At 42.1% G+C, this 15,410-nt stretch overlaps 1 protein-coding gene across 1 annotated transcript in view; it reads right to left on the reverse strand.

Annotated features, from left to right (window-relative positions):
- Positions 1-15,410, reverse strand: part of BAZ1B (bromodomain adjacent to zinc finger domain 1B) — a 42,416-nt gene that overhangs the window by 20,026 nt on the left and 6,980 nt on the right. The window contains exons 3-10 of the mRNA XM_068415395.1: positions 13,313-13,457; positions 12,210-12,408; positions 8,777-8,898; positions 7,710-7,907; positions 5,122-6,817; positions 4,644-4,782; positions 4,024-4,154; positions 2,784-2,895 (exon numbers count right to left, since the gene is read on the reverse strand). Of these exons, the coding sequence (XP_068271496.1) occupies positions 2,784-2,895; positions 4,024-4,154; positions 4,644-4,782; positions 5,122-6,817; positions 7,710-7,907; positions 8,777-8,898; positions 12,210-12,408; positions 13,313-13,457 (2,742 nt within the window). The remainder of the gene's footprint in view (positions 1-2,783; positions 2,896-4,023; positions 4,155-4,643; positions 4,783-5,121; positions 6,818-7,709; positions 7,908-8,776; positions 8,899-12,209; positions 12,409-13,312; positions 13,458-15,410) is intronic.

Consider the following 15,410-nt stretch of genomic DNA (forward strand, 5'->3'; position numbering starts at 1 on the left):
CCAGTACGTACACAGCTCATGAAGCACTATGGTACGGACACAAGACTTGTTCAGGGACCATGTGCCCAGAAGCTTTAAACAGGGAGATTTCTTTAATAAGCGTCAACATCAGTGAAAGTGGTGGACAAAGTTAGAAATGGGACTGGTCCATCTGACTGGAGAAGACAGAAGTAACCAAGCATTTATGATTCTGCACATTTAGGACAGAACACTGGGCCCTCTTCTCTGTGGGGACAAAGTACTGAAAGCAGAAATCATTTCCATGAGATATTGTTTCTGTAGCTCTTGGCAGAAGTACGGGATCTATTTCTCTCTTCATCACTGTCCTACCAGCTCCCATCCTCAAGGAGAAAAGGGGCAGAACTGTGAAATACAACCATTCACGGAGTTAATTTGGTGTTCATTTCAAAGTCTCATCGCTCTAGAGAATAAAAGGGTAAAGCTAAAGATGCTCTACGTGCACTGTGAGGCTACTCTCAATCCCATGTTAGATGTACTACTAGGAACAAGAGACAGACGGCAGCAGTTAAAGCAGAACACAAAGAAATGAAACTCCCTATGCACCACATGCTAACATCATGAGTTATAGCTGAACAAGTCCGTGTATCCAAACAACAGGGGATGACAATATCCAAGGACTTCAGTGTAGTCTCACGGCTTCTCGGGGTGTGCAAGGACAATGTGCAAAAAGCAGCCAAGGAGGAGACTCTTCCATAACCATCTATGCTCACGGGAGTCCTTGAGATTGGAGAGAGCAATGGCAATGGCCACAGAGGAAGATACAGTAACAGGAATATGGATTTCCTCAGAGGGAAGTTCTAGTTACTGCCTATTCCCTGAAATAGCTCTCAGGTTGTCACTTGTCTTTTTCTCAAAGCTTGCCTGTAAATGGTGACAGCTGTCAGATAGGTACTGAGCAAACAGGCTCTTTGCAGTTCCAGATTTAAAGAAAAGTCTTTCAGCTGAGGAAAGACTTCTTTACTGCTTGTCTGCAGAAATGGCTTTAGGTGGCCCTGTCAGTTAGGAGAAAGTCATGCAGACAGGACAGAAGAATTACTAAGTTACAAGTGGTTACGTTTTCTTTGAAAAGCTGCCATTGTGCTCCCTGCTCACTTTAAGGGCATGAAGGCCTCCATCTGGCTCAGATCTTCCATCTACATTGCTTTACCTCGACATCCTGACACCGCCAACCTGCCTGGCAGAACAGTTTTCCTTCTATAATTTGTCCTTCTACTTGAACACATGTTGCCATCTCTGCTAAATGAAGATCAAGTATTAGAAGAGGCAGCTATAAAGTGGAGAGGACTTCCCTGTGGATCATCCTGTCTTCCATGACCTCCTGTTTAGCACCCATTCCCTAGGAGAGCCCAATTGCTTGAATTTTGGCCACACGACAAGATGTGCAAAGACTAGACTAAGAAGTGGTGCAGATTTGTCATGGCAATATTGGACAGAGTGAAGGCATGCAGATGAAACTCTGCTATCTCCTATGACCTGTTAGCAACGAAAGAGAAGGGTTAGAGCAATACAAAGAGTCAGCACTCAATGCTGATGGTTTAGATGAATCAAGACATCCACAAATTTCAGTCTCAGACAGTTCCTGGTAGGGGAGCAGGAACATCTTTAGTAGTAGTTCTGACTTGCAGCAGTGGAACGATGCTTTGGAGCTAAGCTCACAACTGGTCATATTTATCAAAGACCAAGTAACTCCATTTGTGTGTCAGCAGTGGAAAACTCTGGGGAAAAGCCAGTGCTAACAGGGGAGCTGCAGGAGCAAGTAGTTGTGAGAGTTACTTCTCAGGTTTATCTAAAAAACAGAGTCCTTCACAGGCAGTTCAGTAGGTAAAGCTGTAGCCAGTGTTTCCTGGCACAGGAACACTGATCAGTCCTTACCACACAGGGCAACAGCTGACGTAGGAGATTTTCTTTAAAGATAAAAGACATTGGTAGGGCAAATTACTGGAGCAAGTCACAATCAAACATGCTCAAAGGTAGAGTGTTTAGATTTGATTCACTTAGAGGACATGTTGGTGGCTACTGCTTGGCACTGGGAAGCATTAAAGGGATAACAGGGAGTCAACACGGAAGAATAATTTTGCTAAGCTATAATTATCAGTAGCAACAAAAATCAATTCCATGATATGATGCTATAGGAGAACAAATGGACACCACCACAGTCTGCTGTGAAGCCTAGGAAGAAGACACTGACAAGGAGTGAGGGATGGCTCTGTATATCTCACACAGTACAAGAACATGCAGGATACAGGCCTGTCTCCAAAGATCTCAATGAAGACTTTAATTCCATGTGCCAAAGGACCCTGTGTGCCACAATTCAGGTCTGCTGAGATGAAGCATGAAAGAAAACCTAGACACACCGAGCTAGGTCACTGCTCCCCTCCTCTTTTTTTTTTTTTTCCTGAAGTAACACTTACCAATACTGAAAAAAGCACACAGCAATTCTTTTAAATTAGCAATTCTTCTGAATATAAAATATTTAAAAAACAATACATCAAAGTAGCATTTTATCAGCTTAATTTATACTGGCTTTAGGTCTGATTGATGAAGTTGATTATAACGGTCCCACTGGCTCTTGGACTGGCTGCCTCATTAGCCATTCACTACTAGTAATAATATCAGTAACAGAGGTCTGGAGAGCTGCTAAATTAATCCAACTGTTAAGTACTGAAAGAATAATAGGTAGATAAGGTCTATCAAAAGAAACCTGTCTAGTTTCCTTGACCTCTACGCTTTGAGTATTTCTCAGGTATAAAAGCACGTGTTACCATAGGTTCTGGCCCTGTTTGGGTGTAGTGGTCTCTGCAGGAAGGTCTGCAGCGTGCACAGACTGGTGAAGCTTGCTCACTCTGCCATCAGCCGCTGCGCTCTTCCGCTTCTCTGTAACAGAAAAGCACAAGCTCAAGTGTATTCTCATTCATCTTCCTCCTCAGTATTTTGCACAGATTAACCTATCTCCAGTTTATATTCAGCAATACATTTGGCAGGGAAAACTAATCCAGCATTAGTTTGCTAAAGCTCACACTATGTGCATTTATAGAAATACAAAAAAAAAAAAAAAGATAACAGATTTTTAAAGAAATTACTGCATCATAAAGCACATACATAAAATTAACAAAAGCATTCCTACTATTTCAAACACATAAAACTAGTTTCACTTTTTAGCTATACACTGACAAAGCCCTTGTACAACTGACCGAGTAGTGCTGTAGGTGGACTCAATGTCAGCCTAGCATGTTTCAAAAGCAATAAATGATCAGGACTCAAACTGCAACCACAGTCACATTATAGCATGCTCTTCTGTACCAAGAACTATTTCCACATAGAAGTGTTAAGTTTCCCTCCCCACAGTCTGATTTTTGTGCATGTCCAAGTTCTGCCTGCACTGCTGTACCACCCAGGCTCCAAGCCAGCCAGGCAAAATTATAGAGGAAGCACTACAGCTTCAGCTGGTTCTTGCACCTCACCTGCACGTTCAGTACGAGGTCAACAGCAGGCTGAGAGGACGTGCAAGAGGGCTGTTTGCCAAGATGGCCTCCATCAGCAAAGCTATAGGTATCTAGAAGACTGTCCTGCTTGATACTACTTCACAGACTAATCTGGGAGTCTAGCCACCAGTGGAACGTTAGCATAGTGATGGATACCCTCACTCTCTGCAGCACACAACTGGCTACTTGGCCAAGAAGTCTGGCACACTGCAACTCAGCAGGTTCAGAGTAAACCAGAGGGATTAGTCCACAACTGACATCAACCTGACTGCTTTTGAGAGAGCAGTGATCGTACCCCATGGTTCTTATGTGGTACATTACAGGCAGCCTCCAGACCTGCAGCAGCAGGAGAGAGATCACCACGAGCATCGGACTCTCCTGGAAGCCTGCACACAGAAGGCTTAAACCAGAGTATCCCCATGACACTCAGACTAGACAGGCCTCTCTCACATTCACGAATCCATTCTAACAGTCAGAGCACAACAAAGGAAATACCCACAGAGAAGCAGGCTGATCATACCTCCTGGGCTGTAGTCCTTTTTAAAATCTTCCTTTTTCTGATGGGGAAGGATGAATCTGTAGTCTATACTGTCATGAACCCAGCCTTTCTCAATGAACAAGCCAGGAACCTCATCCGAAAACAGCCAATACCTGTAGAAAACACACACGTTAACAGGACCTGTCTCCTCTTCGGGCTATAGTTACACACATCCACCTTTATTTGCTTAGAGGGGAGAAGCATCTATGTGCTTGACTCAATAAAAACTGAGTGCATGTAAACCTTTATATTAGCACCGTTGAGAAACACAAAGAGCTTTTATCAGAATCCATTCTTAAAGCATCCCTGTGCAACAAACTAGAAAAAAAAAAAGATGGTAACGAGGTTCTTGAGCACTGATGCAAGGACTTGAAGCTCCACTGGCTAGTGGATCCTGATCTCCACAGGAAGGCCTCAAAAAGCCAGCTATGCAAACCAGTGAAGTCTGTGACACTCCACACACACAAAAAACTCACTTCTGCTCTCCTCCGCAGCTCAATACACAGGGAGTCCTCTCAACACCCTCCATATCAATCACTTTTATCTGATAAAGCTCCTCTCAGAGGGGAAAGCTGGCAGCACGGGATCATTTCTTCTCCTACCTGTTATGATTACGATCGGTGCCAACCGGGGTCCTGCGCATCACCAGCTTCGCTTTGGCAATTCCATCCTGGAAAGTTTTCTCAGCTGCAGCTTTATGCTTCCGGATTCTTTCTTCCTCTGCTTCTTTCTCCATCCTCACTGTTGGAATTAGCAAAGGGAAGCATTAGCTTTCTTTTATTGTATCCAGATCAAGAATTATTAAGAAGTCAAAGCATAAGGATGAAATGGGCTGAGGAAAGAGGAAAGTCTGGACAAAAACTGGCTGGAGAAATTAGTCCTTATTATTATTAATCTCATTCTAGATCAAGTGGCATCCATTGCTGTGCAATCCTGTTTAACAACAGGGTCAAAGATCTTTCACTACAGCACAAGACACAACAAGGACTTCTGCTCTGCCCAGCTCAAGTGCTGGGAGTGGTCCAGCTGTCACTTTTGCCATTAACTTATTCTCCTCTACTCTCCTGGTATTTTTCTTACCTCTCATTTGTATTTCTTGTTGCTCCCTCTCTTTCTTGGCTTGGATGGCAAGAAGGCGCCTGCTCTTCACAGCACTGATCATATCATCAGCTTCTATTTCTACCCGGTGCTCTATTTTCATCATCTCGTTTTTTTTCTTTTCATTTCTTCCCATCATACTCTCATCTTTCCCATTCTCCTTGTTCTTGGCCACCATTTCTTTTCGTTTCTGTTTTTCTGCTCTCTTCTTGTCATTTTCTTCCTTCAAGATAGCTAGGCGCTCCTTCCACAGCTCAGCTGACGTCTGCTGCTTGGCCTCCACGTGGTCCTGCACCGAGTACGTCATTAGAATCCGGTGGCACAGCGCTCCAAGTATCCGCAACTTCTCTTCCGGAGTCAACTCAAAGAACTCCGATGTCTCCAGTTTCTCCAAAAACTCATCCTGCACTTCATTATCCTCAAAAGCTGCCGAATCCTTGCTTTCATCTACATTATCCGAGACCTCACTTTCCTCTTGCACGTCTGACTTGCGTAGGCACAAGCGAACCAACTCGGAAGCAGAATGCAGAGTAAGCGGGATTTCAGAAAGCTTCATTCCCAGCTCAGCGTAATCCTCAGCAATTTCATCCTGCAGCAGGGTCTGCAAGAGAATGACCAGCACTCGGTTCAGATAGAGGAAGCCGCCCTTTTCTGCGCAAAGCGCTTCCATCAGGGAAACCGCCGTAATGGGATACTGAGCATCTGGCATCAATAACCCTGAGTAACAGCTCAGGAACTCCACCACCATGGCGACGTCCCCAAAGAGCGTATTAGGAAGTCCTTCTGGAGTATCAACCAGTTTAAAAGTAGGCAAGGTCTTCCCTTTAAGATCTTGGTCCTCGAATCTTTTCTGTTTTTCCAGTTTTTCCTTCATCTCCTTCTCCTTCCGCTCCTTTGCTCTCTCCTTCAGCTTCTCTTTCAGCTTCTCCCTTTTCTTCTTCATGTACTCCTTTCGCTGCTCCTCTGTCATGGTGGCCCATTTCTTCCTGTGCTCTAGAAGCTCGTAGCGTTTCTGTACCAACCCTCGCAAATCCTCGGGAAGACGGGCACGATCCTCGTTTGAGAGTAACCTGGCTGTTTTGGAGATGATGCAGGAAAGAGCACTTTTTTTGTCTTCCCGGTCTTTGTTTTCTTTGTAATAGGCAATGAGATGGAGTGCTGCAGGAGGCAGATGCTTCTGGGGTTTGCTGGAAGACCTAGGGGTGCCTCCAGAATTCCTGGGAGCCCTGGACACCTTAGGGGTACCTTTAGCCATGTCCAGTAGTGTCATTTGTTTCATTTTCATCTTAGGGGTCTTCAAGCCTTTCCTGGGAGACTTTGATTTCCCTGATGACTTCTGTCCATTCAGAACCCTTTTGCCTCTTTGCTTTTTGTCCAAGGATTTGTTGCTGCCCTTCCCCAGTTGGCTTCTCTTTGGAATGTGAAAGTTAGAACCAAGTTTAGCAGGTGACACAATTTTCATCACCTCTTCCAGTTCCTCTTTAGGACATTTTGAATTCTTAGAGTTTTTCACCTTCAGTGGAGAGCCAATAATAGATTTCTCCAAATGGACGTGGCACCACAGAGTAGGGCTCAGTGGCTGGCCCAGGGATGATCCATCGGCTTTGGATTTCTTAGGTGGCTTTCTGTCAGGTGATCGAGAGATCTTCCTCTTGGTTGAGGGGTTGAGTGTCATATACTAAAGTTAAAGAAAGAATGATTTTATATTAATATTTAAAGGTAAATGAAGGCAATCTAGATCCTTTTCTGTCAATTATTTTTGCCTACATTTATTTTTAATGTATTTTTTCCATGAACAAGGAGTACTCAATACGTTAAGGGTAACACACTTCTGCGATAGCTTTCAATGTTCTGCACTGTAGTCCCTACACTGGTTACGAGGCCATTAGCTCATTCCAGAAAGTTCACATTTAACTTTATAAAATGAAACACTACAAAGAATTTTAAATGTTTCCTACTACATTACATAAACCCACTTTGTTTCTACTTAAAAGGTTGTGGGGAGGGGGTTTGCCTAGAAAATGCTGATATTAATTTCAAAAACTATTCCTCTGCTCAGAGATTTCTTAGTGAGTCATGTAGGGTTCAGTCCTGGACCCCACCCAGCTCACCACTCCGATGAAAACTGAAGGAGCCCAGGAGTGATGGGTGACAGGAGTTCAGAGACTAGCTTCTGAACTGTCCGAAAGCATCTGGAATGAAGGTGAGACAGGATTCAGTTCTGAAGTAATGTGCATTTAACCACGAAAAGGGCCCAATAACTGACATTACAGTAAGGACTACAGCTCCTCTATTTGTCTTACACCAGGAAATCATGTCTTTACTTGTAGACAAGAAGGAAAAAATCACGAAAAGGTAGTTACACCTCCAATTTTCAAAGCAGACCCCTGTTTCAGACATTCAGGCTGTGTCACCTCTCAAAAGAGCGGGCCTTCCTGCTCTGCATCTCTCTAAGCTGATGTAAGCTTGGGAGCACCAAAACCCAACTGGCACACTGAAGTCTCTGCCAAGACCGTTTAAAGGCGGGGAATGGGTGAGAAAGCAAAGGAGGTAATTTTAGGAATTCTTACCTTATGTGGGTCAAGCAAGAAGTCACTAAATTTACTGGGGAGACAGTACTTCTTCACTAACTCATCCTCCACCACCCACGGGGCATTCTCACACGTGCCGGCCCGTAGCGCGTTGTGACGGATGAAGTACCTCAGGATCTCCTTGTTGGGAGGACGCTCTGTACGGACTAAGCTATCTGCTGGTACGTTGCTGATGATCTTGGAGATAACAAACAGACAGGCTGTTAACATTTAACTTCTAACCACGTTATAAATACATATCATACGGCTAAAGGGAGCAAGGACCATTGTAGTGCTTCATGTCTACAAACTCTTTGCTCTTTCAAAGCTCTCTTGTAAAGACTCAAAACAAACCAAACACAACTTGCAGAACTGAGATGCACAACAGAGACTGGTAGGAGATTCAGTTAGCCAAAAAAGTAAAAAGTGTTAGTTTACGTTGCAGATTTCTTGCCAAAGCCCAAAGCTTTATCCCTGACCTTCCTCTGGCTTGTGCTTGCTACTAACTTAAAAGCTTTTACATATTAATGTTTATTTTGTTTTGATTTTTTCCCCTGAGACCAGAGGAGTTACTCTCTGCAAGTGGTATTCATTAAATTGAGGTCAGCACTGCCTCTCTCGTCAAATTAGCAAACAGATGACGAAAAGCACACAGCAGTGCTGCAGCTACAAGAGCTTTCCGAAGCACAGCTACCTACAACTCTCAGAGAAGCTCAGTTAGAACAAGAGCAGCAACAAGAGCTTATGATTTAACTAGTCTACCTCTAACCAACTTTCACTAACTGCCTGACCAGAGATTAGCCAGTTAACAGCAACCACTCTAAAGGTGCTGCAGCACTGTGACTCTGTCTGTGGTACCAGGGAATTGTCAGGTGTCTTCACACACAAATCCAATTATATATAGAAACAGCCAGGCTAGTCGGCCTCACAGACAACTACAGCCATCCTGCTTCCAACACCAGACTCCAACAGAAAGTACTACATTGTGCTGTATAGACACACCGACAGTGATTACTTAAACTTGCATATTCATGTGATAATAGAAAGGATTCAAGTGGACAACTCACCTTATCTTCATTTTTCAGCTTGACATCATATTTGTGTGGCAGGAACTTAGGTGGAACCCACTTCCTTTCTTCCTTCTTCAAAGATGTGGGAAGCTTCCGAGGAGACCTGCGTGCTCGATCGTCTGATAAAGCAAGGTAAGACATTAAGTGTCTTAGTATTAGAGCTCAAAAAAAAAAAAAGGTTAGAGAAACCAGACCATCACTGGACTGGGCATCCCAACCCTTGCTATCTATACAGTGTTTGGTTAAACTAGAACATCAGGAAAAAAATCCCAGATTGTGTTTTAGAAATTATCCTGAAGATGCAGGCTGGGAATGGAGTCCCTAAACAGCTCTGAAGTAGGAGGTAACACCTCCTTCAAGGAGTATAAAGGACCACTTGGAGTATTTAAACCCATCTCTCTACAGACAGTAAGCTGCAACCACCTATGCAAAGGGAGAAAATGGCTATAAAATTCATGAAGGGGAGACAAGTTTCATAACCTAACCAGCAGCCTGCTTAGGGAGCTCCTGCCGAGAGCTCTAGCTGTCTCTGCCATGCTCTATTTGAAATAATTCTGCAGGAATTACTGACTCTAAATTAAAGTAACTTTTAAAATCATTTAACTTTGGTGGCCATTAAGCATTTTACAGTTAGGAGCCCTCCATGTATGGGCTAGTTTAGCTGAAGATTTTAAGCATACTCATACAACCAGTCTTTTTATTCTCAAGAGCTGTGTAACTGAAAAAGTACAAAGGCATCACATCTTCTTGCCAGCTGGTGTTGAGTCTATTATTTCTATATTCAGGCTGCAAATGTTGTCATTTAAGACCAAATCCAAGCTTACTGAAGAAAGCAATCCCCAAATGTTTTTATGTTTGTGGCTGTGACTCAAAGAAAACACTAAAGTGAGCATGATAGATGAGAATAATTACCTGCTAAGTATACACAGAATACAAGTAGATGCTGGACCCAAAGTCAGACTTTTAAAAATATATATATATATATATCTCATTGTCACATTGTAAGCCCTAAAGCATTTCAGCTTCAGCAGCATTATAGCTTACATGGTACAAAACCAAGTTCTGCTCCCCTGTCACCTTCCAAAATCAGTCACCTTGGTTAGGGAACAGATCACAGATGCTACGGGCTCACTGCACTACATACATAAACGTGCAGCTACTTCCCACATTAGTGCTACATTTCAGATAATGCAATGTAGAATCCTCTGCTCCAAGCATCACTCATTACAGTAGTTTTTCTTTAAAATAAAACTCCCTGAATTTCGTAACAGTCATAGTATGTGTGAAAGGAGACTAATCCTCTCACCAGAAGTCAGGCTGAGACATAACTTTTGCCTGCTCTGGTTCCACACTTTATTAAAAAAATCTTGATAAGTTCTCAAACAACCAGACAGACTGAAGCTCTCTTTCTCTGCTCCTTTTTTCCTCCAACAAAATCAGCAAGTTTGACATAAGTATTAGTAAAAATGCTCAGGTTAACTCTGCCCCCTCGTGTGGGCACAGAAAGATACAGCTCTTAGGTTACACAGTTACGCAGACCCTGTTGTTGCTTCTTAATGCTCACTCTTGCGTAGTGACCTCAACGCGTATTACCAGTGGTCAAGTATGCAAATAATTAGAAAGAAAGAGTCAAAGTGTGGCCAGGTACCTCCATATACTGTACACAGCCTCCTGCACGTCCAAGTCAGGGCCTGAACCCACTAAAGGAAAGCAAGCCTTCACTACTTCTGTAGCATGCTGTATAAATGTAACCAATGCTACGTGGTTATTTTAATGGACTCTGGAATATAGATTCAGGAATGAGTTTACTATGAACCTATGTTCTATTATAACCCAGAATATAAAAGCATTAGCAATAAAATACCCTTTGAATAAACGCATATGTACAAGAAGAAGATTTAAAAGAACGAGTGCTTACTGCTTTTACTGATTATATTATGACTCTGCTAGCACCTTTGATCTGAAAATGCTGAGGTTCATCTTTTACAGAAAGGGTAGGACAGTCCCAGTTTATAGAGATAACTAAACACAGGCCAGATGATCAGCTGAGTCAGAGATGAAAAAGGCACAGGAATCCCCACTCCTGCAGTATTCTTCCAATCTCTGAGTGCTCTCCTGGCAACGCCAGCAAGAGCACAGCTGCACACAGCTGGCTGGGACACTGCACACCAATGAACAAAATAGTATGGGAGACTTTACTCAACATCCAAGCCCAAAAATGCTGCTGTAAATTTGGTCAATGAGCATTTTAAAAGTAAAAGGTACTTCCCATGCCTTTTATGAGGTAGTTTGAGAGAACTACCACTCCATTTAATAAAAAAAAAAAAGCATGCATTAGTCCCTCTCCAAGCACTACTACTGTTCCAAAGGATGAGTGTAAGGCCAGATCGTTTCTGCACAGCTCACAACTTTTTCCAGTACCAATCAGAAACAGTGGACAATCATTAAGCTTGGGATTACAGCTTGGTAAAACTTGTTTTCCACTCCTGACTTTGCTATTAGCTTGCTGGGCTGTTTTCAGAGTTTCCTCTTCTCCATATCAGAGGAGGTTATATACACCTTCCCCAGATGCTGGAGTGGCTATTTACAAATGTAAACAGTTTATTACATTTATGTGCCTTTAAAATTAAGCTGTCCAGATTAGAGTTATGCTGTGGGGTTGGTTGGTTTGTTTGTTTTTAAAAAAGCTCTTTAAAAACTCTTTTAAAGAATCTCATAATTCCATTTTTAAGAAGTTACACAGGACATGAAACTAATTTTTTTTTTTCTTCTTTCAACAGTACCTTCTCAGAGTCAAAAAAAGCCTTGGGCATCTACTATTTAGTTCTGCAGCAAGGGCAAACAGATAGGAAAGAGGGGAACAATGTTTCAAAGCATGCTTTATTTTGAACCCTTAGAAAAAAAATTAATATGCATTTTTCTGCATGAATTTTGTCTCAGCATTTGAAAATTGGAAAGGGGATAAATCAAAATAAAAAAAAAACACTTATTTTTTATGTCAAACAGGGACATGAAAGAGAATTAGAGCTTGTCTCTGACTGCAGAACAGGCTTTAGAAGTAGAGATGTTTGTTCTGAGGATGAACGTCACAGCAGAACTTTCTGATCCTGCATGAACCTTTGCTGTTCCCCCCCCCCTTTTTTTTTAATACTTGTTATACTTCCAAACTTTATACGTTTCATGCATAGTTTTCGGTATTACACCTCAGAATGACACCACACCTTCTGCTTTAAAACAGGCAAGAACAGCTGAAAGCCAACAGCACTGCTGCCACCAAAGCTGCACCACTAACAATGACAGGTTCGGGATTTTCATTACCTCACACTGTTTAAACATCACACACAGCATTCACAGCCCAGGCCCAAGATGTACATGAATTCAAATACTCACTTCCAGATACTACCTACCGGCACGCTGTCTTACTACTTACTCATACTTTCCCTCCGGTTGTCATCCTCCTTCAGGAGAGCTTCCTTCTGGTTGTCCTGGGCTGCCTGGCTGGAGTTCTCCTTGTCACTGGATGGGGAATCACAGGCTCCGTCAGATTTCTTTTCAGAGGCCTCTTCATCAACTTTCTCCAGGGGATGTATTTTCACAACTTTCACAGGCAACATTTTCTCTTTACCAACCTGCACGGAAATATTGATGAAAACTGAACCTGAGCAAGACACGTGAAATAATGAGCTTTAACACTACAAAGAAGGAAAAAAAGCAACTAAGACCACTACAAACGGTAATTTGGCAGAACACTTAATTGACATCCTCCTTGAGAGAAGCTCATGATCCCTCTCATGAAACAATTACCTAATTTCTTTCTACTACCCGACCTGGAAGTTCTGTACAAACTGCTAAGAAAGAGAGAACTGCAACCCACAAGTTTTACCAGTGTTCAATAATGCTGCTTTCTCAGCCTAAGGAAAGAGGGTGTGTGCAAGGTGCAAGTGTGTTCTCTCAGCAGCCCCAGTTGAGAGAATATGCCCTAAACAGATTGCTAACAGTGAACATGTCATACCTTTCCCTTATTTTAAGTAAGTTTTGAGTTTTCCCCACCATTCCCAGTTTTGGAGGGAATTTTCTAATCATTAGAGCATCATTAGAGATTTGTAAGCAGTTGACTTCAAGCTACATTAGTTTAAGACTACTCCTCCTTCTGGGAATGTGTTAGGTGAAAAGATTACAGCAGATTATAATTTTTAATCTCTTTTAATTAAAATATGTATTTTTATACCTATTTAAATATATACACAGACCATCACATATTTAAGCAGTATAACAAATATATCTCTATTTCCACATGCACATACATAGATCATTTTTCTCTTGCCATCAGTACAGGTCATCCACGTGCTGCTGCTTATGGAACCATCCCACATTCAAAAGCTGGTGCTATCACTGGGATTCTGTAGAAAACAGACTCTCACCATCTTTCTGATAATGTAGTGTCTAACATATTCTTCCCATCTCCTGCCTTTAGATATCCAAAATTAGCTCTGTGCAAAAGCACGGGATAAAATGGGAAAAACAGATCCTTACCTCAAAGTCACACTCTTCTCCCACTGCAAATTTGGTCATGATCTCCAGCCAAGCTGCATCCACCAACTTTTCCAAAGACACAGTGTTGTGGTGGACTATTTCCAGCACCAGTTTCTCATACCAGATGGGGAACTCCTCCTTCAAGCTGAGCAAGCACACAAGAAGTTTTCATTATTCAGGGAATAAAAGCCAAAATGCAAAGTAGCCTCCCATTTTGCAATTCCGGGAACATTAACAGCCAGGACAATGTTTGAGGCAGATGCCACATTAGCATGCAAAGACCCCAGGGCTTTTTGGTGCCCTCCCCCCAGCACCCCCTCAAAGTGTTAATTGGCATGACAATACAAATTGTACTTGTCCTTCCCAGAAGGAACACCATAAAGCTTCTGGAAGAGCAGCACTGACGGTGAACCCTTTCTTGCTGGTTATTACTGCCTCTCTATTAGATGTTAAATATATACCAAGACCACGTCATTATTCTGGGGCTTGTTACTTGAAAATTTTTGCTTCCAACAGTAACACGATGATGATGAACATTTAGCATTTCTTTCTTCCCAAACAGATTGCTAACACAGTAAAGAAGATAGAGGCAGGCTTACACAAACAAATTATCTTTCCAGAGAAAAATATTTTGCGTGTTTCACCATGTCACGATCTTCAAACTTTTTCGTTCAAAGAAGAGAAAGGACTGTTACAAATTTACTTGACTGATTTCCTTTCTAAAAGATCAGGTCAGTTAGCTGACAGGAGTACTAAGAAAAAAATACAAAGCTTTCTGGCTAAAAAGTCAAGTCAGTTTCAAGTTACCATAAGGAAAAACAAAATACTCCATTTTTCCAAAACCCTTTTAGCTTCCCAGACTCAGGGATCCATTGCTGACAATCCTCAGATATATTTGCTGTCCTACAACTGCCATGAACAAATTTATCCCTTTAGCAAACTACCTAAATGAACTTTTTTTTAATTCAGACTAGTGTCAGGTATTAAAGCAGCGAGCAAACTGCCTGGGAAGCTTTTTAATACTTCACAGAGTCTTTTTCCCACATTTAGAGAGACTATAGGTAAATTTGTTATTGAGAAATCTTCCATTTCGATTTCATTTACATTTCTTAATGTTTTCAGAAGTGGCCAACCAATCCCACATGGTCAACCAAAAGCAAGCAACACCAGACCAGCTGTTTTTGCCTCAGGATTATAAATTTATGGAGCTGGCTCTGCACCCTCCTCTCGAACAAGAACATCAAGGAGGAAAGACTGAAGACAGTAGTGCTTCAGCCCTCACAGAAATAAGCAGTAATAGCAAACAGGTTTCTTATTTGTTGCCTTTAAGGATGTGATTAACCTCAAATGATGGGGAATTTCTCCTTAGGCTAAGGCTATTAACTCTTTTGCCAATGAATCAGAAACGTGGATTCTTCACAAAAGAGAGGCCACATAAAACTTCACCTCTTAGGTAGTACTGCTGACAAACTCCCCAGTTCAAATCCAGGGAAAAAAAAAGTCACAGAAGTCCAAGTCATCAGTTCACAGCGAAACATGCCACTTGTTCAGCATAATTGCTACAATTTGGTGATCACAAAGTGAGTTCTATGTGTTGGTTGAGCCGAGGACTTGCACCTTTACAGAAAATTCACTTCTATGGCAAGGGTCGCGCTGGACTCAACCAAGGATTCGGGGCCTGTGCTGTGTGCTAGAGGGGGAGGTCAGGGACACGGCAGCCCGGAGGAACACCGGTGGTCTGAACAGAGTACTGACTCTTGCTGGTTTCCCTTTGTTCTTTATTGCTTTAAGTAGAGCAGATCCCCAAAATCTCACTCCAAAATATTTTTTTATTTAGTACAACAACTGATTCCAATGCAGATGTGGAAAAAACAATTACAGCTGTGGACCTGGCTGATGTGAAACACTTCAACAGCCTCTTTTTACTATATTTTTACTTTAGCTCCTTCAAGATTTAGTTTGAAAAATTCCCATTACTCAAGGGGCTTTAAAATATGCCAAGTATCATACGCTGATCTATTTTGGTTCAAGTAATACCAAGATACAGCACTAAATAAGTACATTACTCAACTGCATTAATGATGGCATCAAATTTGGA

Source organism: Nyctibius grandis, chromosome 18 (assembly GCF_013368605.1).
Source record: "Nyctibius grandis isolate bNycGra1 chromosome 18, bNycGra1.pri, whole genome shotgun sequence".
Taxonomy (NCBI): domain Eukaryota; kingdom Metazoa; phylum Chordata; class Aves; order Nyctibiiformes; family Nyctibiidae; genus Nyctibius; species Nyctibius grandis.